Source organism: Diabrotica virgifera, chromosome 4 (assembly GCF_917563875.1).
Source record: "Diabrotica virgifera virgifera chromosome 4, PGI_DIABVI_V3a".
Classification (NCBI taxonomy): Eukaryota; Metazoa; Arthropoda; class Insecta; order Coleoptera; family Chrysomelidae; genus Diabrotica; species Diabrotica virgifera.
In genome coordinates this window covers 237,838,227-237,859,791 of record NC_065446.1, presented here as the reverse complement: position 1 = coordinate 237,859,791, position 21,565 = coordinate 237,838,227, and the positions used below count along the sequence as shown (strand labels likewise).

Here is a 21,565-nt window from a genome sequence, read left to right as displayed (position 1 = left end):
TTAAATTAATTGACAGAAAAAGAACAATGTATGTAATTTATTTAATTCAAAATACATTCTACTGCTGTCAAAAAACAAAAAAAAATGTTTTTTGATAAATAAACATTGCTTTTTGCTTAATTTCAATATTCAAGCTGCCACCCATCTGCCTCTTGGTAGGTTGAATATTGAATTTAAGCGAAAAGCAATATTTATTTATCAAAAAACATTTTTTTGTTTTGTGACAGCAGTAGAATGTATTTTGAATTAAATAAATTACATACATTGTTCTTTTTGTGTCAATTAATTTAATTTAAAATAATTTTTCTTGGACACCCTGTACAAATAATTATGCCAATGTTAACATTACTGAATAGAGAATTGAATAACCTTTCAAATGAGCTAGCACACGACCCCTATTCCCTAGTTAAAAATAAGGAGTGGGGTAAGTGGAAGGGAGGGAGTTGACAAATGACAGATATATGTAACATGAAATGTGTCCCCCTTAGATCAAAAATTGGCCTGTCTTTTTATTTCATTAAAATCTGATAACTACGACAGGGATGCAGCTTATCGCCAAAACTGTTTAAAATCTATATAAATGAGGTCTTGAATAAGTGGCGGAAATCGTGTTCTGGAATGGTGATCAGAACTGTTCCAGGTGATCCCAGTCGAACAAGCAGGTTTTCGACCAGAACGAAGCTGCGCGGACCAGGTAATGTCACTCACCACCTACATCAAAGCGGGTTTCCAAAGAAGACTTAAAACTTCAGCGGCATTTATTGATCTCTCGGCAGTTTACGATACAGTATGGAGAGAGGGCCTTATATACAAAATTCTCCGTGCAATCCCCTGTAAACCAATAGCACGCCTAATAGATAGCATGCTCAACGACCAAATGTTTCATCAAGTAGTGATGGGCACAGATATCAGCCCACCAAAGAAACTTAAGAATGGCCTACCACAGGGGTCAGTGCTCTCTCCACTACTATTTAGCTTATACTTAGCAGATATGCCGGAAACACAATCAAGAAAGTTCGGATACGCCGATGACTGGGCCCTCACTACACGATGCAGAACACTAGAAACGTCTGAAGAAGTTCTGACGGCAGACTTATATATATTGGGCAAATATTTTCGCAAGTGGCGACTTCAACCAAATGCATCCAAAACAGAAGTTAGTTGCTTTTACCTGAACAATAAACTTGCTGGAAAGGAACTCAACATACGGTTTGAAAATACCACACTTACCCACAACAAAGCACCGAAATACCTGGGCGTAACACTAGACAGAACGCTATCATTTAAAGAGCATTTAACAAAAACTGCCCAAAAGTTGAGTACAAGAAATAACATCATACAGAAGCTTTGCGGTACCACCTGGGGAGCATCGGCTTCCACTCTCCGCTCTACTGCCTTAGCCCTTGTTTTCTCGACCACTGAATATTGTGCTCCAGTTTGGCTCCACAGCCCACACGTAAAAAAGGTCGACACTCAGCTGCACAGCACTATAAGGGTGATAGCTGGTACAATTAAATCAACTCCCACCCAATGGCTTCCAGTATTAAGTCACATCCCACCTCCACATTTACGACGAGTTGACGCACTTACACGTGAATACAAAAATATCATGAACAATATAAATCTGCCGATCCACCAAGATACCGAGGATGCACGAAATACCCGTCTCCGCTCTAGAAAACCACCAATAAAAACGGCAAGAATGATACATGAGGAGTTCAACATCACGAATGCATGGTCCCAAGAATGGAACGCATGGCAAAATAACATGCCCTGCATTACCCACAAGCCACCAGGTTTTGATCTTCCACGTAAAACATGGTCCACTCTAAATAGGATCCGAACCAGACATGGCAGATGTGCATACATGCTACATAAATGGGGAAAGAACCTGTCTCCTCAATGTGACTGTGGGGAGAACCAAACCATTGACCACATTATTGAAGAGTGCCCCTCAAGATCCTACAATGGTAGCCCTGAAGACTTCCTGTTTGTAACTTCAGAGTCAATTGATTATATTAATACACTTGATGTTTGTTTGTAACTATTTAAAGTTTGTCATATACCTATATTACTAGTGTTTGTAATTTTGTTCTAAATGTGTTGTAATTGCCATACGATAAATAAATAAACCTCTGTAGTACAACAACAGCAATTCTTTAATGTAAAGGGACTTTCTGGCCACCCTATAGACAGCTGGATTTGGTTTGATTCAAAGCGCACCACAAAGCCTTTCTGACGGCTCCTAGAGGAAGAAACGTACGTAAACGGGTGGTGATAATCTCTAAAACAAATTAAATGGAAAGGTGTCTCCCATTAAATAAAAAAACTTTGTAAATCGATGATTGTAAAAAAATACCATTTTTCATTTTATTTACTGAAATAAAGGTATTGTCGGTGTGAAATTTTCAAATTGATATCTATATAATGCTAAAGAATCAGTAGAGCCACTCCGAGAAAATTCTTTGTTCTCTTTCCATTTTGGTGACGGCACATCAAAAATTTTAGTCCTTCGCGCAGATGAATATGACCAGTGGCGTAACAAACTCCGTCGCCCCCCGTCCCCGCGGAATTGAAAATGGGGCCCCTTAAAAAAATTACTAAATGCTACATGTGTAACAAATACCTATACCTATGTGTAACAGCCCAGTAAATGAACGTAAAATATAGCAATCCCTTGTAATTTTCAGTGTCACCACGGAAGTGGTCAACTCAAGACTTCAAGTTATTTATGAGTAAAAATGTTTATTGTTCAACAAACAAAACACGTTTTTAGACGATTTTTCGCAAATAGTTCAGAGTAAGTATTTGATCGAAAAGAATATTGTTAGCAAAAATGTAGCTTAAAAAAATGAAGTCTATCGACCAAGTAAAAGAAAAGTTGTAGCGCATGAAAAGTTTTTCTTATAAGTCAAATTCCAAATCGAATATTTCAACGTGAAATAACCATAAAATGAAATATTTTTCGGGGAAAACTCATTAAAACTTTTTTAAAGTGTTTAAAAAAAGCTGTTTATTTTTATTTTTTACAAAAGTTTCTAGCATCAAAACTAAGCCAGTTACGCTCAAAATACCGTTAATCCCATTTTTTGGTAAAAGAATTGTGAAAATCTCCCCTATTTAGCACCCCAAATGAAACTAATCATTATCGCTTTACAAATTACTTAACTTTTTTATATGACCTGTAAGTTTCACCGGTTCAAAGTGCTTATATTTGAAAGGGTTCTAGTTGAAAGGGCTTGAACGAGTCACTAATCACGAGTATATGCAAATTTTAAACAGCCATATCTTAACCAATTTTTGTCTTAAAGAAAAACAAATTAAGGCCAAAATATATAAGCAAAACCTACATTTCTTTACTCTTTGAGATTTTTCGTATCACTAATACTTATATTTTGAAAAAAAGGCATTTTTCCAAAATAAAAAAACTTTTTTACTATGAAACCAGTTTTTTTTTAAATAAGAACTTCGAACTGGTCAAATTTACAGATCATATAAACAATAAATATTTAAAGTAAATGGTAAAGCGCTAACGATAAATTTTATTTGAGGTGCGAAATAGGGAGCGATTTTCACGATTTTTTTTTTTACTAAAAAAGGGACCAACTTTATTTTGAACGTAACTTGTATAGTTTTGGTGCTACAAACTTTTAAAAAAATTAAAAATGAAGCTTTTTTTGAAACATTTAAAGTTAAACATTATGGGTTTTTCCCGAAAAGTGCTTCATTTTTTGGTTATTTAAGGTTGAAATATTCGATTTGGAATTGGACGAATAAGAATCATTTTTCATGAGCTTCAACTGTGCTTTTACTGTGTCGATAGACTTCATGAATAAGTACACCATTTTTTTGTATCTTATACCTATGCTACATTTTTGCTACAAATATTTTTTCGATATCTAATATTTAATTCGATAAAATACTTATTTTTGAATTATTTGCGAAAAACCCGTCTGAAAGCGTGTTTTTTTTTAGTTGAAAAATAAACATTTTCACTCGCAAATGACTTGAAAATTATTAACATAGATAAAGAAATTCGATAGAACAAAAGTGGCTTATAATTAGTCAATTTATACATTTTCGGACTTATTTTAAACGTATGTTTTTCACCCCAGTAAAGGGTGTCACCCCCCGAAGTAAAAGCAACCAACGGCATAAGTCCAACTTTGAAGTGGTGTGTAACTAAAACCTAAATCCAAATTGTCAAGCAAATACGTCCGTCGTGACGCTGATAATTTCACTCCGAAACTGTGATTTACTGAGCTATTGGTGTATTCATGCTTTGTTTATAACGACTTAACATTTTTCATCTTTATTGGTATAGAATAAAATAGAACAAAAATTACTAAATGATTACATTAGTACATAGTATTATTCTATGAGAAGAATAACTTTCTTCATGCACTACTATCAGCGAATATATATCTACAATTTTATTAATTCATTTTCAATACTGCACTGCTTAAAAAACGTATGTATGCGAATAATATAACAACACATTTTTACATACATAAGACGAAAGATGGGGCCCTCGTAAGCTTCATGCTGCGGGGGCCTTTGTTACGCCTCTGGATAATTGTATCGAAATACTAAACGTAGGTAAATATTAAACAGAAAACCCATTTCTAGATTTAGAAATATTCTTCTAAAATTCGGCAAATCGCAATTCTCAAATCTTTCAATAGTCACGTACAAAGCATTATAGTTTATTGTCGTCGCCATAAAACTTCGGGAGACCGGAAAGGATTAAGTTTTTTTAGATATGAGGTGATTCACTTGCCGAATATGCCTATTTACAAATTTACATAATATCAGACGACAAGATGGAGTCCCCCGCAAGGTTCATGCTGCGGGGGCCTCTGTCAAAATTCGAGAGTGAATGAACTGATTCTTTAGCATTAAACTGTGACCATGTCTAAGCAGCAGAATATTTGGAAAAAACTGACTAATTGTTCTTTTGTGCAGGGGTCGACCAAAACGGAAGAGGACTTCTGTACAACGGAATATTCGACGCTTTCGTCAAAATCGGCAAGAAAGAAGGTTTAAGAGGCTTTTACAAAGGCGTCACTGCCAGTTATGTGCGACTTGCGCCGCACGGTGCTCTGTGTTTAGTATTCTGGGACATGTTGAAAGAATTACACGAAAAACATCTCGCAAAAAGTAAAGTTACTTCGCCAAAGTTTATCAAAAGTGAAAACAGAGAAGGTAGATGATAAAATTTAGATTTTTGTAATTTGTTTCGGGTAAAATGCATTTCAAGTTCAGCGTGTTTTTGTAGCTAGCATAGTAGGAAGAATGTCAAGCTTGGTTCGAAATTGCCGTAAATACTGAATACAAGAAATTGAATTAAATACAAAATGCCTTTTCATTTGCAATTAACAACGTTTTTTCTTGTGTATAGGCTTCTTGATCAATTTTTATAATGACCAAATCTTCAATTCTGATTTAGAATTATCTTAGTTTGTTGTCCCAATTGGCAAAAATGTTGACTTTGCAGCCCAGTGCCCGTTAGCAGACATACTATGGCTTTGACTGTTGTTCTGTCTTTGCTTAATTGATCTGCCGGAAGTTCTGGAGAATGTTCTGTGAGGAACTGTTTCGCCTATCTTTGTCCTGCTGAATTCCTTCATTATTTCAGAGATTTGTGAACTACCCACTTTCTTGTTACTGTCTTTGGAACTCCACATAAGGTTTCCGGTTCAACGAATAGCATTTATGAGCCTTGTTCATCTATTTCATCTGTTTTTTCGTTGCCCTTTGACCCTCATGCCCGGTACCCAGGCTACCGTAACCTTGCTAGTCTTCTAGTTTATTTATAGCATGCATACAAGCTTATAGAATTGACTTCTACAGAGTGCCTTAGTACCACATAGCCTGGCTATGTGTGAAGTAGATGGCAATTAAACGGTACAACCTTTTCTTCCTTCCTATTTCTTGGCAAGAGATAGGAACCTCTTCAACCTGACACCCACTTTCCACATAGTTTCTTAAATCAAAGTTCTTAAATCTGATATAATATCGTCTAACATTTCGTAAAAATCTTGGAATATTTTCTTTAATGGTCTCAACAGTCACAGCACGCGCTTTGCGCATTTTTTTAATCTGCTCTCCATGCTCTTTTGAAATGACAGACAATCTGTCACACTTTTCTTATTTATGACCTTCCTTAGCACTTTTTAACGTTATGTTGATTTATTCATCCGTTTTACATTGTGGTGATGCAGAATGGTACCTTTGGTCAGGGTTGGCAAAAACCAAGGTTTTTTTCCAAAAAACCAAAAAAATAACAAGTTTTTTGGTTTAAACCAGGTTTATTTGATACAAAGTATAACAATTATTTTATAAAATAATAGTAATAAATCTAATAAACAATGAAAAAAATGATTAAAACTACTTTTATTTTTATTTACACACACACAAAATTAATATAACAAAAAACATCTTCAGACGTAATAATATGCAAAATAACCAAATTCGAAAGTAAAGAAATATAATTTATTTACCTCAATTTTTTTCATTTGCGGCAGCTGTATTAAAAACTTTAAACAAAAACACCAGTTTGGAGGCTCAATATTAAACCACGGTTTTAAACATGTTGGTTTAAACCTGCCAACCCTGCTTTGGTACCAAATGTTTGATAACACCATGAACAAAAAACAAATCTTTTATATGGAATGAATTTTGAATCATACCCCCTTCGAAACATCATTAACTGTCCATATCTAGTTTACTAATAAAGCGAGTTTTCTATATTTTTTAAACTAGAATTAAACATTACAAAATATCCAAAAATTTGTTATCCATCCAAATTTTCTATTAAAAATGATTTATAAAACTGTAACAAATTCTAGATTTGTTTCAAATATAGGTAGTACTTTTACTTATTTATTCTGTAGATATACTGACGTTACAATTTATTTGTGTATATGTGATCTTTGAAAATATTAATATATTTAAAATTATTTATTATACTCTTGTTTTATTTTGTCCTGTTTATTTACTTCTGATGGCAAATTGCCAAAAAGTATAAAACTAATTGGACAGTGCCTGTGATGGGTAACCTAGAACTAAACCAAGTCTCGAATATGGCTCCAAAGAGGCAGTCGAAAGCTCCACTTAGCCAGTAAATAAGTACTTAAACACAATTCTTGTGAGAGGATCTAAAAGTGACGGAGATAGAGAGATTTAGGCCTTAAATCCGAAAGGGTATATTGTTATATAAACGACTATGCTGTTTATAAACCAGGAGGAGTAATTCAAATGTACCGCGCCGTAATGCTTGTTTGTAATTTGCCAATCGCAGGCAAGTTTACTCCATTGTTATGAAGTTTTGACACTATTGACATTCATGAAATTTTGACACTATTGGCATTTCATAAGTTGATAAGGCACAACAATTATATCGGCGATTTTTTGTGTTTTCTGCGTTATTCTTTTAATTTTTAGATTTTTAGTCTGCTTTCATATAAAAAAAGAATGTGTGTGTACTTTATACGCACGTAAAAAGTTATACATCTATTATACGATTTCAACAAAATAAATATACTTTCAACGGGTTATTTGTATTTTATTTAAAGATTAAACTAATTTTTACTTACTACTTTCCAAAAAAATTTATTAAAACAATACCAAAAATAAAAAAATTGAAAACACACGGATTTGAACCGGGGACCTCTCGATCCCCGGTCACACGCTCTACCACTGAGCTATATTACCTTTGCTTTGACAAGTTACAAGATTTCTCATACATACTGACAAATTTAATAGACCAAGTGAAGTGTACAAAAATACTTTAAATATACTTACTATTATTATAAAATATCTTATTCCCGAGGAAGACAAATCCAAAGACACAAAAATTATAATAAATATATTTACTAAAAACACTAATAATATATTCTTTTCACGCACACCTTATTAGCGCTACATAAAGATGTAGCGACTAATACCATACTGTCGGTGTGCGCATGCGCCAGGGAATGTAAAAATTCACCCTCGTGCCTAAAGAAGTATAATTTCAAAAAGAACTTTTGTAATTTTTCTCTTAAGTTGATAGCTTTTGAGTTATAAACAACGTAAGACTAAAAAACAACGAAAAATGACGATTTTCAAGGCTCAAAAACACTTGTAAAAAATCCACAACGAAAAAGGTTTCCCTGTAGTTGAGTTGTTCAGATGTTGAACGATCGTTGGCAACTGATCAGTTGCCAACAATCATTCAACTGATCAGTTGCCAATATAGTGCAGTCATTGAAGCGTAAAATAGGTTTTTACCTCCGAAATTTTTTACTATGAACCGATTTACATGAGATTTTAGATTTAAGCTTATCTTACCCTTAACTTTATTAAGTGATATTACTATTGTGATAATAGTGATAACTATTAAGTGATATTGACCTGAACTCCGTTTTTTATTTTTAAGGGGTGAAAACAACCCCTTAATGGAAAAATGGACATTGAGCCATTTTATCGCCAGAAAACATCTTTAATAATAAAAAGTGACATTGTGAAGTATTTTCTAACACAATAATCTCATTATAAACTCATTTTCATCCCATTGAAAACCGTGCAACCCTTGCAAACAACCCCTAAATCGAAAAAATTTACAAAAAATTTATTTAGTATGACATAAAAATATTTAAATATAGAGTAAATTATACAGCGTGTCTACTTAAGTTGGAAACATATGGGAAACTTTTTTGTTATTCATTTTACGAAAAAAAGTTACTCTTTATAAAAAGTTCTGCATGCTCTAAAACCTAAGATTCAATCATCAGATATCAAATTTTGTCAATATTATACGAGGTATGTCAAAAAATATGAACTTCGATCAAGAGTAAAGTACCTTTATTTCTCTCAATATCGAAAATTCTTATTATGAAAGGTTGTTTGGAATTAAAAACTAAGATCAAATATGCAATTACATGCTTCTAATTGGAAAAAAATATTTTCCAAATTTTTTTCAAATTTATTGATACTAACTTCGTTTTTATTTATTACACATACGATAACTCTTTTATTATTACTTTTACGAAAAAAGCTATTCTTTATAAAAAGCTCTGTATGTCCTAAGACGGAAGATGTAACCATCAGATATCACATTTTATTAATTTTATACGAGGTATGTCAAAAAATATAAATTTCACTTAAGAGTAAAGCACCTTTATTTTTCACAATATTGAAAACGGTTATTAAAAAAGTTGTTTAGAATTAAAAACTATGTTTCAATATGCAATTACATCGTTCTAATTGAAATATTGTGAAATATAAAGGTACTATAATCTTCAGCGAATTTCATATTTTTTGACACACCTCGTATAAAATTAATAAAAGTTGATATATCATGGTTGTGTCTTAGATTTTAGACCATGCAAAGATTTTTATGAAGAATAACTTTTTTTCGTAAAATGAATAATAAACGAGTTATCATATTTGTAATAATTAAAAACGATGTTGGGTAGGTATCCATAAATTTGAGAAAAAATTTTTAATTTTTTTTTTAATTAAAAGCATGTAATTGCATATTTGATCTTAGTTTTTAATTCCAAACAACTTTTTATAAGAATTTTCGATATTGAGAGAAATAAAGGTACTTTACCCTTGACCGAAATTCATATTTTTTGACATAGCTCGTATAATATTGAGAAAATTTGATATCTGATGATTGAATCTTAAGTTTTGGGGCATGCAGAACTTTTTACAGATAAAGAATAACTTTTTTTCGTAAAATTAATAATAAAAAAGTTTCCCATATGTTTCCAACTTAAGTAGACACGCTGTATAAATATTTTACGTTCTCTATATTAATTATCCTATTGTTAACCGCCCTTTCAAAACTTAAAAACAACCCCTAAATAGAAAAAATTTACAAAAAGAATGTGTGAGTACTTTGTATGCAAGTAAGAAGTTATACTTCTATTATATGATTTCAACGAAATATACTTAGTTTATTTGTATTTTATTTAATTAATAAACTAATTTTGATATTACCACTTTCAAATTTTTTTTTTATTAAAACATCAAAAATTAAAAAAAAAAGGATAACAATCGTCCGTGTCAGGATTTGAACCCGGGACCTTCGCGTTATGTAGTCGAATGCTCTACCAATAACCCATCAGAGTTTTGTTTTTACGGCTTCTGGGACGTAATTACAAACGGCGGTGACAAATAGACCAAGTGAAGTATTAAATATAAAAATGTTTAAAATACTTATTATCTTACTCCCAAGGAAGACAAATTAATCCAAAGACACAAAAATTATAATAAATATATTTACTAAAAACACTAAAATATTATTTTCAAACCTTAGTTGCGCTGATACATACATAAATTGGATGATTTAGCAACTAACAAGATACTGTCGGTATGCGCATGCGCCAGGGAATGTAAAAATTCACCCTCGTGCCTAAAGAAGTATAACTTCAAAAAAAATCAATTCTTTTTAGAACTCTTTAGCGACGTATTAATGTAATATTTATGGATTCCCGTTGAGGGCCGACATGATCCACCAAAAAAGATGTATTTGGTGGCTTTTCTAGTGACTCTGGTTCATAGGCGTGAATCTGTCTTTTAGTTTACTCCAGTGGTGTCATGGTGCGGGAACGTCGTTCCGGCACTGGTTAAGAAAAGAAAAAAAAATAAATAGAGAATTTAGGTTTTGTAAACAAAAATTAGCAGTGCGTTCCGGCACTGCGAATTTTGCCATGACACCACTGGTTTACTCCTCCTGGTTTAAAAACAAAGCTAGTACTCTTTTAAACGATAAATTCATTTTTGATATAGTTGTTCTTATTTACTTGTATCGCTGTTCATTCGGGCTCTGTTTGACTCATATTGTTTTAAAGTTGGAAATGGTGTGATCTCTCTAAAATGCTGTCCAGGCTGAAGGATATAAAAATACATGACATGGAGCAAACATGTTTTATTTTTATTTAAAATGCCTCCGTGTAAACAATTTAACAAAAAATACATAGTAGCTTTGTACATTAATAATACTGTCGACAAAAATACATACATTCCGCTTCAAAAGACGAACACAATAGAAATACAAAGCTTAGAATACAGTAAGTACTTCCATCTCATCTTAGATAAGCTAAATTTATTGAGCTTGACCTATTATGTGAAGTTGGGAAACATTTATCACCTTTTAAATATAGTCTGAAGGAGCTATTTCGATAAATATGTGGTAAATGATTAGTGATTCCCACAGGAAAAGATAACCAAACCGCTCCGTCGTATAAGACTGACTTGGGCAGCGTTCGGCAAGTTATACATACCACATTTTCAAATGTCCGACATACCAATGTGTCTTTTAGTGTGCTTTGCCAGTGTTGACTTACGGAGGGGAAACGTTGACCATGACAAGTGTAATGATGTAAGAAGAGAATATTCTTAAGAAAATATTCTCGAGAACGAGAACATTCTCGGCCAGAATAATATCGTTCTCGAGAATATTCTCTTCGTCCTCGAGAGTCGCTTCGTCCTTGAAAAAAGGAAAATGTGGATACGGCTTTTCTAAGTAAACGCGAAACAATGAGTAATTTAACTATGGAAATAATGCTAGACAATTATTTGTTTAAGAATTTTACAAGAATGTCAAAAAGTGATTTCGAACTATTGATAAATATGATAAGGCCAAGAATAGAGAAGAAATATCAAACATGAGAAACGCAGTACCAATCTCAACAAGATTAGCAATTGTTATTTAATATACTAACAGTTTTAGTTTAATGTATTTATTCAGGGTGCACTACTCTTCCATTTGTCTCATAGTTCCAGAAGTATGCCAAGTTCCACAACTCTAGACGTAGATGTGCTGCATTAATAAACCTTATTGTGATTTCATTTGACCACATATTCATCTTTTCTTTGTATGTTTTGACAAAACCAAATTCAATTTCAACAGAGTTCAGTCGGCAACGCATCAGGCACTGCAATAGTGCCAGTAAGATTTCGGCCACATAGTTCAGCCAAATGGCGATATTTCCATTAGATGGCTGTATTGTTGCCAGAAACATACCAAATATATATTTTCGGCAACATATTGCTTCAAGAACTAGCCCGTCTAAATGCCCTTAGACGTAGACCAATCCATGACTGAGCTGACGACTCGTGAAAAATAAAATTCCACAACTTCTCATCAGTACATTGAAATGCAGAATGTAGATGACCAGGATGACCTAATAATAGAAATAGATTCTGAACCTGAGGCCTGTTTTTGTTTTTCTGATTAAATCACCACATCCATTACTAACTTTAATTTTTTTTTTTCAAATAAATTTTGTATTCTCTGTTGTTTTTGGATTTTGTTTATACAGTGTGTCCACGGATGGGGTGCCCAAGAGGAAAAACTTTTTTATTTTCAATTTTAGCGAAAAATGTCATTCTTGATAAAAAGTTTTGCTTGTTCTAAAACCCCATAAAATGAAATAAAATTCAAATTTTTCAAATCCTGCTTAATTTTATAGCCAATTATATGTAAATCCCTATAAATTTTTGCACTAAGTTCGAAATTGTAACAATAATAACTTGGGAGAACAACCCTTTCGCGTCTCTGGATTATGAAGCCAGACTTTGTGGTTCTCCTTGAATCATCAAATTATTTATTAATTAAATAATTATTAATCCAATAATTTTAATAATGAAATTTATCACAAGATAAATTCTTTATTAAACGCTTAACATGGTCGAAAAAAATTACAATTCGTAAATTATTTATCGGAGTTGACAGTTACTAAGCTATATTGTGGCTTGGCAACACTAGATTATTGTTACGATTTCGAACTTAGTGCAAAAATTTATAAGGATTTACATAAAATTGGCTACAAAATTAAGCAGGATTTGAAAAACTTGAATTTTATTTCGTTTTATGGGGTTTTAGAACAAGCAAAACTTTTTATCAAGAATGACATTTTTCGCTAAAATTGAAAATACAGAAGTTTTTCCTCGTGGGCACCCCAACCGTGGACACACTGTATATAAAGAACACTTGTTTAGTCTCATAATTTTGTATATAATTTCATGATTTTTAATATCCTATTTCATGTTCAACAATATCCCTAAGTGCGTCATAGGGTTCATTCTCAGAAAATTCTCCATATCGAGAATATTCTCTGATTTTTCATTCTTGAGAATTTTCCAACACTAGACAAGTGTGTGAAAAAGATCAGTGCAAAAGATCCATGTGGCTCAAAAAGCGATGGAGCATGCTATGTTGGGCGTTTCACTGCGAGACAACTACCATATAAAATAATCGAGCCACAACTGTGGTGCTCCATGTAAGATAATCGAGACACATATTGGAAGTATATGAACTCTTCAGTGTTATAATAGCTTCAGGACTTAAATGGATAGCTGACTTAGATTTAAAGATGTAACTTGACACTAAAAATCGATAGCGAGATAACAAATAGACTACGCACCATACTTTTGTACAATGTGTCAAAAAAAGTTGATGGAAACTAAATTTCATGCGTATATAAAATCACGTGTGGTATGAATTCAAAAATATACATAGGTCAGACAGACAGAAGTTTCCACAAACATAATATATAAGTAAAGACAGAACTCGTTTTCTCAAAAGTAAAAAGTCAATTTTAATAATCACATATTCAATGATGTTGTTAGCATTCAAAATTAAATTGCTGGAAAGTACTTATAGCATTCTTATTACCTTTCACTTTTTTTGTCAACAGGAATAGTGAATTCATGCAATAAAACAATTTTATTTATGAAATGAATATAACGTAAATAAAATTATATAAAAGGAAAATGATTCTCCACAAAAGATTCAGGTATGTATATAGAGTGGTCTGTGCAAGTAGTTTCTATCCGTGGTCAGTCAACGGGCCTCAGCAATTGTCCCAGCAATTTCCGTAGCCCCGCAAACAACTAGTATATAGGTAGAAAAATACATATGTACATATTTTATTCCTATATACTATTTCACACACTAATGTGTTTTTGGTAATTTTTTATTCGAGTATATTTCCATACTTATCCCTTTTAATGCTGAACTCCGATTTTGTCATTACTTTTTCTGTATTTGTTACAGTTTTGACCGCACTCATTCTCGGACGGACAATTACGCAGATATAGCACACACAACTAAAGGATCATTTAAAAAAATATATATTTCGATCCCAAATTTGTTTGGAATGGCACTTCTTAACACGTGAATACTCTTAGCGGGCTAGATCAATTAATTAAAGATGAGACCTGTTAACAGATTGTTAGATGGATATTTATTACTATTGCAGCGAAAGGAATTTTCTAGGTTAGGATAGGTTAGCCAATAATTGTGGCTTAAACCCATTTAAACATATTACTTGGATGTTTTAGGATTTGTTATATCTATACACCTTAATGAATTTAAGCTATCAAGATATAACGGAATATTATAAAAAATAAAACAAGAGAATGAAAACAAAGTTATAAAAAATATGTAGATAGAAGTAGTGTATGGACGGCGGGGTTCATCGTTTGGAAATCTTCTTCATGTGTGTCTATCATTTAGTTGTATCAAAAATCAGAACACGTCTTCTAGAAACACTTAATAGAAAGGAAGAAACCTAATTTATGATTTTGCTTTCTATACGTATCTATATTCCGATGTAATTTATGATTTTGCTTTCTATACGTATCTATATTCCGATGTAATTTATGATTTTGCTTTCTATACGTATCTATATTCCGATGTAATTTATGATTTTGCTTTCTATACGTATCTATATTCCGATGTTGTAGTATCTTACAAATCAATGAATGGGCACTACCGAGTAGTAAAGACCTATTACCCTTCACCGGCTCTAGTCGCTCGAGAATTTCAGATTCAAAGACGCAGATCCATTCTGTTCTTTATATTGCCACATCTGAAATACTTTCCCCGCTAGCTTATCTCTAACCATGAAGCTAGTGAACTACTCACTTCAAAATCTGTATTATACTTCGTGAGAGAAAAATACGTCCACGCCTATGATTAGATTGTCTTTTTGCGAAAGAGAATAAGTTGTGAGGTCATGTTACACTTATGCATGTTCAGTATAGTAATTCGAGAGAAAAGTCTTACAAAATTTATAAATAAGGTACTATAAGCCAAACTAAATCTCTTTCACAATGTTCGTAGCAGCTAACCTTCTAGGTTAATCAGTTTTTAAATTATTGTTAGTCGTCGCCAGTTTTCTATCAGTGGTTTCCATCATCTTAAGGTCGCCGACAAAAATTTTAAAATATTGCCTCTAATCATTGGTCCTTCGAGCCGGATACATAAATAAAATGTAGTGGTAGTGTAATCAGGCTACTCCGTTTTGTACGTATAATTTGCCGCGACCACAAAATAAAAACAAAAATTAAAAAACAAAATTGTATTTCCTTGCATAAACCCACTTTACAACCAACATACAGATAGTTATCGAAATGTTTTAGAGGAAAATTCGCAACTTTTGATTATGTACATAAAGATCGGTTACTACGTTTGCCTATAGTAACGAATGAATCTCTTGACCTAAATACTTTATTTTACTTGTATACAAATTGCAAAATTGTTTTTATAATAAAGTTAATAAATTACATCCTCTGTCACTTTGGGGATATTATAACCTTCCCCGTCGTCTCCTCATGACCCTGGTATTTCGGTTTGCCGTGCGTGAAAGGCAAGTACCTGTATTTTATCATGTGCTGGAAGAAGAAAACCAAGATTATTACTTTCATAGGATGAACATGCAGTAAAACTATAGTAATATGTCGGTCAATAAGTGCCGGACCTGACCATAAGATGTTGACTCTAATGAATTTTCCATGACATGGTAACTTTAACCTTCAAAAGCCTTCTAGTGAAGTATCACTTCACTCCAGAATCAAATTGGCAGTTATCTGAACGGACAGCAACCGGAGAAAGCCGTCCAAAGAGACCAAAGACGCAACAAACCGCCGGAAAGGTTACGGCATCTTATTTTGGGACCCGCGAGGAATTATTTTCTTTAACTATTTGAAACATGGAGAAACTTACTTATAGTCGGTTCGCTAAACTCAAACACAACTGGCTAGTGATTTTAATAGGTAATTTTTTTGCTTTTTGCCAATTTTCCCAAAATTGGCAAAATTACTAACTATTTAGTAATTATTAACTATTTAGTAATTATTTTTTGCCAATTTTACCAAAATTACTTACTAAAATCACTAGCCAGTTCTGTCTGAGTTTAGCGAACCGACTATACTTACTTTCCGTGTCCGGAACACCAACAACTTTAAATTCTGTATTTCCAATAGTTGGCCACGTAGATGGCCCTGTCATTTGCTATAATTAAGTCTTCTTCTGTGCAGGTCTCTCTCATCTCTATGCATGATAGTAGATGCCGGCTGGTCTGAACCGCGCCACAGTCGCAGGTATCGTCCTCCTGGTATCCCCATTTTTTCAGGTTACTAGCACAACGTGAAACGCCGGTTCTTAGTCTGTTTAGCGCTTTCCAAGTCGGATACGGTAAATTGTGTCCAGCAGCCATTTCCTCTGAGGGAGGAGAATGTGTCGCGGCAGCTGACGCTTGCCATAGGTGTATTCGGCGCGTCTCTGACGCTTCGGGGATGGATCTTGATGTTTTCAGGAAGCTTTTCCGAGATCTTAGTCTGCTTGGCTGAGTTTGGTGGTCATATAAGGGGTGTCTTCGGTCCGTCTCCTGTTTTTTTCGTTCTACCTCTGACATGACCTTCCTCCTGATAGGTGGTGGAGCAATCCCAGCTATGCGGTATACCTCTTCGATAGGTGTCGGTTTCAGGCAACCCGATATTATACGAACCGTTTCATTTAGAGCCACGTCGACGTTCTTTGCGTGAGCAGAGTTTGCCCATGCTGGTGCTCCAAACTCCGCGGCCGAAAAACATAATGCTAAGGCAGAAGTGCGGAGAGTGTGTGGTTGTGCTCCCCATTTTGTATTAGTTAGCTTGCGGATGATATTATTTCTGGCACTTACTTTCTTCTTGACATCTTGACAGTGGTATCGGTAAAACAGAGTTCTATCCAGACGGACGCCAAGATATTTTGGCGTCTCGTTGTGTTCCAGCATCTGACCACGCCATTCCACCTCCAGCGGCCTTCGGGCATGCTTGTTTCTAAGGTGGAAAGCACATACCTGGGTTTTTGTGGGATTGGGTTTCAGATGGTTTTTATCGTAGTATAGAGCTAAGTCTCCCAGGGCATCTGTCAGTTTCACTTCGACTTCATTGAAGGTTCTTTCCTGAGCTGCCACAGCTGTATCATCAGCGTAAATAAATTGCCTTGTTTGTTGGTGTATGGGTTGGTCGTTGGTGTATATGTTGTATAGAATCGACGCGACTTCCCTGTGGTAGCCCATTTTTTTGGTCCCTCCACCGACTGTTCTTGGATTGGAGCGTTACGTAGAAGCGTCTATTCTGGAGGAGACATTTCACTAACCTTGTTAGTCGGAAATCCTTTGTAGTTTCGTAGAGTTTTGCCAGTAGCCGTTGATGGTTAACTGAGTCATAGGCGGCACATGGAGAAACAATCAACAGCGACTACTAAATTGGTTTATTGGAGCGTTTGAGAATCAAAATTGCAAAGAAAAGTCCTCATTTGTTGAAGAAAAGATTAGTATTTCACCAATACAATCCATCGTATCAGACGTCGATAAAAACAATGGCAAAAATACCCCAATTGGGCTTTGAATTGCTTCCGCACCCACCGTATACTCCAGATCAGACCCCCAGCGATTACCACATTTTTTCCACCTTACTAAAAATAATGCTGTTTGGCAAGAGATATCGATTCTATGAGGAAGTAATCGCTGAAATAGAAGCCTATTTTGAAAACAAAGATGAAACTTTTTACAAGGGCGACATCGAAAAATTAGAAATCGTTGGAATGATTGTATCGCCGCTAAAGAAAATTATTTTGATGAATAAAGATTAATTTTTACAAAAAAATTAACCTCGTGACTTATTGACTGACGTATTATACTGTAATGAGAATGAGTATTGAGAGATTAAAGTTGGGTATGTCTCAAGAGATTGGATATCTTGGGACATACCTCGTAAATACTTTAATTTATAAATTGAATTAAAGAAAATAGGGAAGTCCCAGATACAGAATACATTATTAAAAATAATAATATTAGTGTAGGAAACAGAAGTTGAACCTCGCAAAATCGCAAGTCCGATTTTATTTTTTTCTGGTATATCAAGGGGTGCTTATTACGAGACTAACTTTTTCTTAATAAATTTCTCCCCGGAACCCCCTTTTCATCCCTTTAAAGGGGGTAGTGGTTTTTGCGAAACGTAGCTCTTCCTGTACGTTTTGCAAAAACTTTACTTAATAGTAAAATGAAGAGGACTATATTTCCTACTATTTATTTCCCGATAGCATATGTCTATCAAACACCGTTTAGCGGGGGTGGCGCCCCAAAGTTGACAAATTTTTAAAAAAGATGTTTAAAAAAAATATTTTTCTCTAACTGTACTGAAAATTAAGAATAAACCGTGCGGCAATTAATCACAAATAAGTGGCTGATTTTTTGGTATAGGTTTCGTTTAAGGGCAATAATTGTAAATGTTTTAATTGCATGGTGTTGCATTTTAAAAAACCCCTTTTTATACCATCTGAACCGCCTATGCTAAAGTAAAAAAAACTTTCAGCGATTATCCATGTACTTGTGTTATTTACAAATTTCTATAATTCACCCCCATTTTTTTTCGGAACCACCCAAAAAAAAGGAGAATTGATAAAGAAAGTGATTTTCTTGGAATCCTTCACACACCATGCCCTTTATTAAAATGCTTCATATATCATTTTATGCATGTTCTTATTACCCATGCATGGACACCAAAAGCGACTTCTTGATGCAACCCCTGTAGCCAAAAAAAAATTAATAAAGGGGGGGTTGAAAATTTTTTTTTTGCTTTTTGGGCCATATGGACATATGCTCCATCAATAGGGTTTTTCATAAATATATATGATTATTGCAACATCCCTACGGAACCTACCCCTATCCTTGAAAATAAACTGCAGAAACTACCCCTATCCCTTGGAGAGCATGTTTTTACGATTTTATCATTACCTATGCATTTGTTTAAAACAAAACTTATACAGAATTAAAGAGCACTATTTTCTCTATAGTCCTGTCGCCAGGGGGGGTACAACGGCCTCGTTAATTCAGATGGACTTACTCAAGTTTTTTTTATGTATTTTGACCCGTAGAACACGAATTTTTTGGGTAACAGTTGATCCGGATGTCGATAAGATTGTTATAGACCAAGAACTTGAGGAATCAAATAACAGCGATTTTTGGCAAAACAAAACAATATTTTGTATTTTTTGGGCCATTTTAAGTAAAAAATATTTCTACAAGTTTTTTCGTAGGATGCACAGTTTTCGAGATAAACGCGGTTGAACTTTAAAAAAATCGAAAAATTGCAATTTTTGAACCCGAATAACTTTTGATTAAAAAATAAAATAGCAAGTCTGCTTACCGCATTTGAAAGTTTAAGTCAAATTATATCGGTTTTGATTATTTGCATTGGTAAAAATTTATTTTTTTATTGTTTAACAAAGCTATAAACACGTAGGGTTTCCCGTGCTTTTACATGCGTTTTAACGCATGTAACGTAGAAATAGTCTTGATTGCACTAGTACCTATTCTACCTACTCGTTCGATTTTAAATGAGAAATCATAGAAACATCACTCACGCACTAGTTGTTTGTAGCTTTGTTTAGCAATAACACAATAAATTTTTAGCAATGCAAATAATCAAAACCGACATAATTTGACTTGAACTTTCAAAGGCGCTAAGCAGAATTGCTATTTTATTTTTTAATCAAAAGTTATTCGAGTTTAAAAATTGCAGTTTTTCGATTTTTTGAAAGTTCAACCGCGTTTATCTCGAAAACTGTGCATCCTACTAAAAAACTTGTAGAAATATTTTTTGCTTAAAATGACCCAAAAAATACAAAATATTGTTTTGTTTTGCCAAAAATCGCTGTTATTTGATTCCTCAAGTTCTTGGTCTATAACAATCTTATCGACATCCGGATCAACTGTTACCCAAAAAATTCGTGTTCTACGGGTCAAAATACATAAAAAAAATTTGGGTAAGTCCATCTGAATTAACGAGGCCGTTGTACCCCCCCTGGCGACAGGACTACTACAAATAAGGTCCTATGCATTTTTTTCGTATAAGCAACCGTTATGGCACAGTGGCGCCGTAAATCTCAGAAATGCTTTGGCGGGCTCCAGTTTTTGTTTTTTTTTTTCGTCACCTATTCATTTTATGGATAACGTACTTATGGAAAATAAAAGAACACACTGTCTGCTACACATTACATATGCATATTTTATTTTCTTTCCTAAAGCCACACTGGAGGCCCAAAATCAATTTTTGATTATTTTCTTTATTAATTCTCCTTTTGTTTGGGGTAGTTCCGGGGAAAATATGGGGGCGTATTATACAAATTTGTAAATGTACATGGATAATCGCTGAAAGTTTTTTTACTCTAGCATAGGCGGTTCAGATGGTATAAAAAGGGGTTTTTTAAAATGTAACACCCTGTAATTAAACAAGAATGTGTGTGTACTTTGTACGCACGTAAGAAGTTATACTTCTACTACATATTATGTGATTTTTAAAACAATACCAAAAATTAAAAAAAAATAAAAGAATAAAACGCACACAAACACATTGAAAAATGCCACAAAGAAAAAATGATTTCTGAACGATAATAAATAGTTGGCAAAAATTTTAAATACGCATTTTCTGAAAAAAAAATTATATAACAAATATACTTACAATCATAACATGCATAAAAAAATAAAAAAATAAAACTTGCATCGGGAATTGAACCCTTGAATTTCGTGCCGCTTTGACTCGTAATCGAAGCGTAGACTCACTCGTCCAATCCCACATTATTTATCATGTGGAAAAATACGGTAACTGAACGTTTTACTGTTTGACAGTTGTTTTGAAAATTAAATTATGTAGTTCAAATTTTGTGGAAGAAAATATAAAAATATAACAAAACAGTAAGAAAACAATATATTAGATGAAGATTGGTAGAACTTTTGTTGGTATTCAAATTAAGTATGTAAATCAAAGCATTACATACCTACTAGATAAATAAATCTACGCCAAAAAATCATAATTTAAAAATAAAAATCGAACCTAATTTGGGATTTCTCTCTAAAATCCGCATTCTTGAGAAAATAAATGTATGTATTTCAACCTAATCCAAATGTATAATTACAATATGATTATAATAAAAACTACTTACCAAATTAGAATGAGTTTTCCTTGTCCAAAATAGTCCAAAAGTCCAAAAATATAGGTATATGAAAACTATTTAAAAAGGCAGTATAACTATTAACTAACTTTTGTTTGTTGTTTCTTTTCACACAAATTTTAAAACGCAACAACCATAAATAATCTAACTACAGCTGTGCGACAGCCGCCATATTGAATAATTTTTGACATGTCATTTGAACATCCAATCAGGACAAAGTTATAATGCGCATGCGCCCGGTCGCTAGGTTTTCCCATATAAAAATTTACCCTCTATCGCCGGTAA

General features: G+C 33.6%; 2 protein-coding genes across 7 annotated transcripts in view; one reads left to right on the top strand and one right to left on the bottom strand.

Moving 5' to 3' along the window:
• Positions 1 to 6,969, top strand: part of LOC126883350 (solute carrier family 25 member 35-like) — a 30,777-nt gene extending 23,808 nt beyond the window's left edge. For all 5 annotated transcript variants that reach the window (XM_050648804.1, XM_050648806.1, XM_050648807.1 and 2 more), the window contains one exon: positions 4,966 to 6,969. In XM_050648804.1, the coding sequence (XP_050504761.1) occupies positions 4,966 to 5,213 (248 nt within the window). In that variant the 3' untranslated portion in view covers positions 5,214 to 6,969. The remainder of the gene's footprint in view (positions 1 to 4,965) is intronic.
• An 8,378-nt stretch (positions 6,970 to 15,347) lies between these two features.
• The window catches only part of LOC126883349 (protein RER1), a 32,087-nt gene continuing 25,869 nt past the window's right edge, over positions 15,348 to 21,565 (bottom strand). For both annotated transcript variants that reach the window (XM_050648802.1, XM_050648801.1), the window contains exon 6: positions 15,348 to 15,675. In XM_050648802.1, coding sequence (XP_050504759.1) covers positions 15,577 to 15,675 — 99 coding nt within the window. In that variant the 3' untranslated portion in view covers positions 15,348 to 15,576. The remainder of the gene's footprint in view (positions 15,676 to 21,565) is intronic.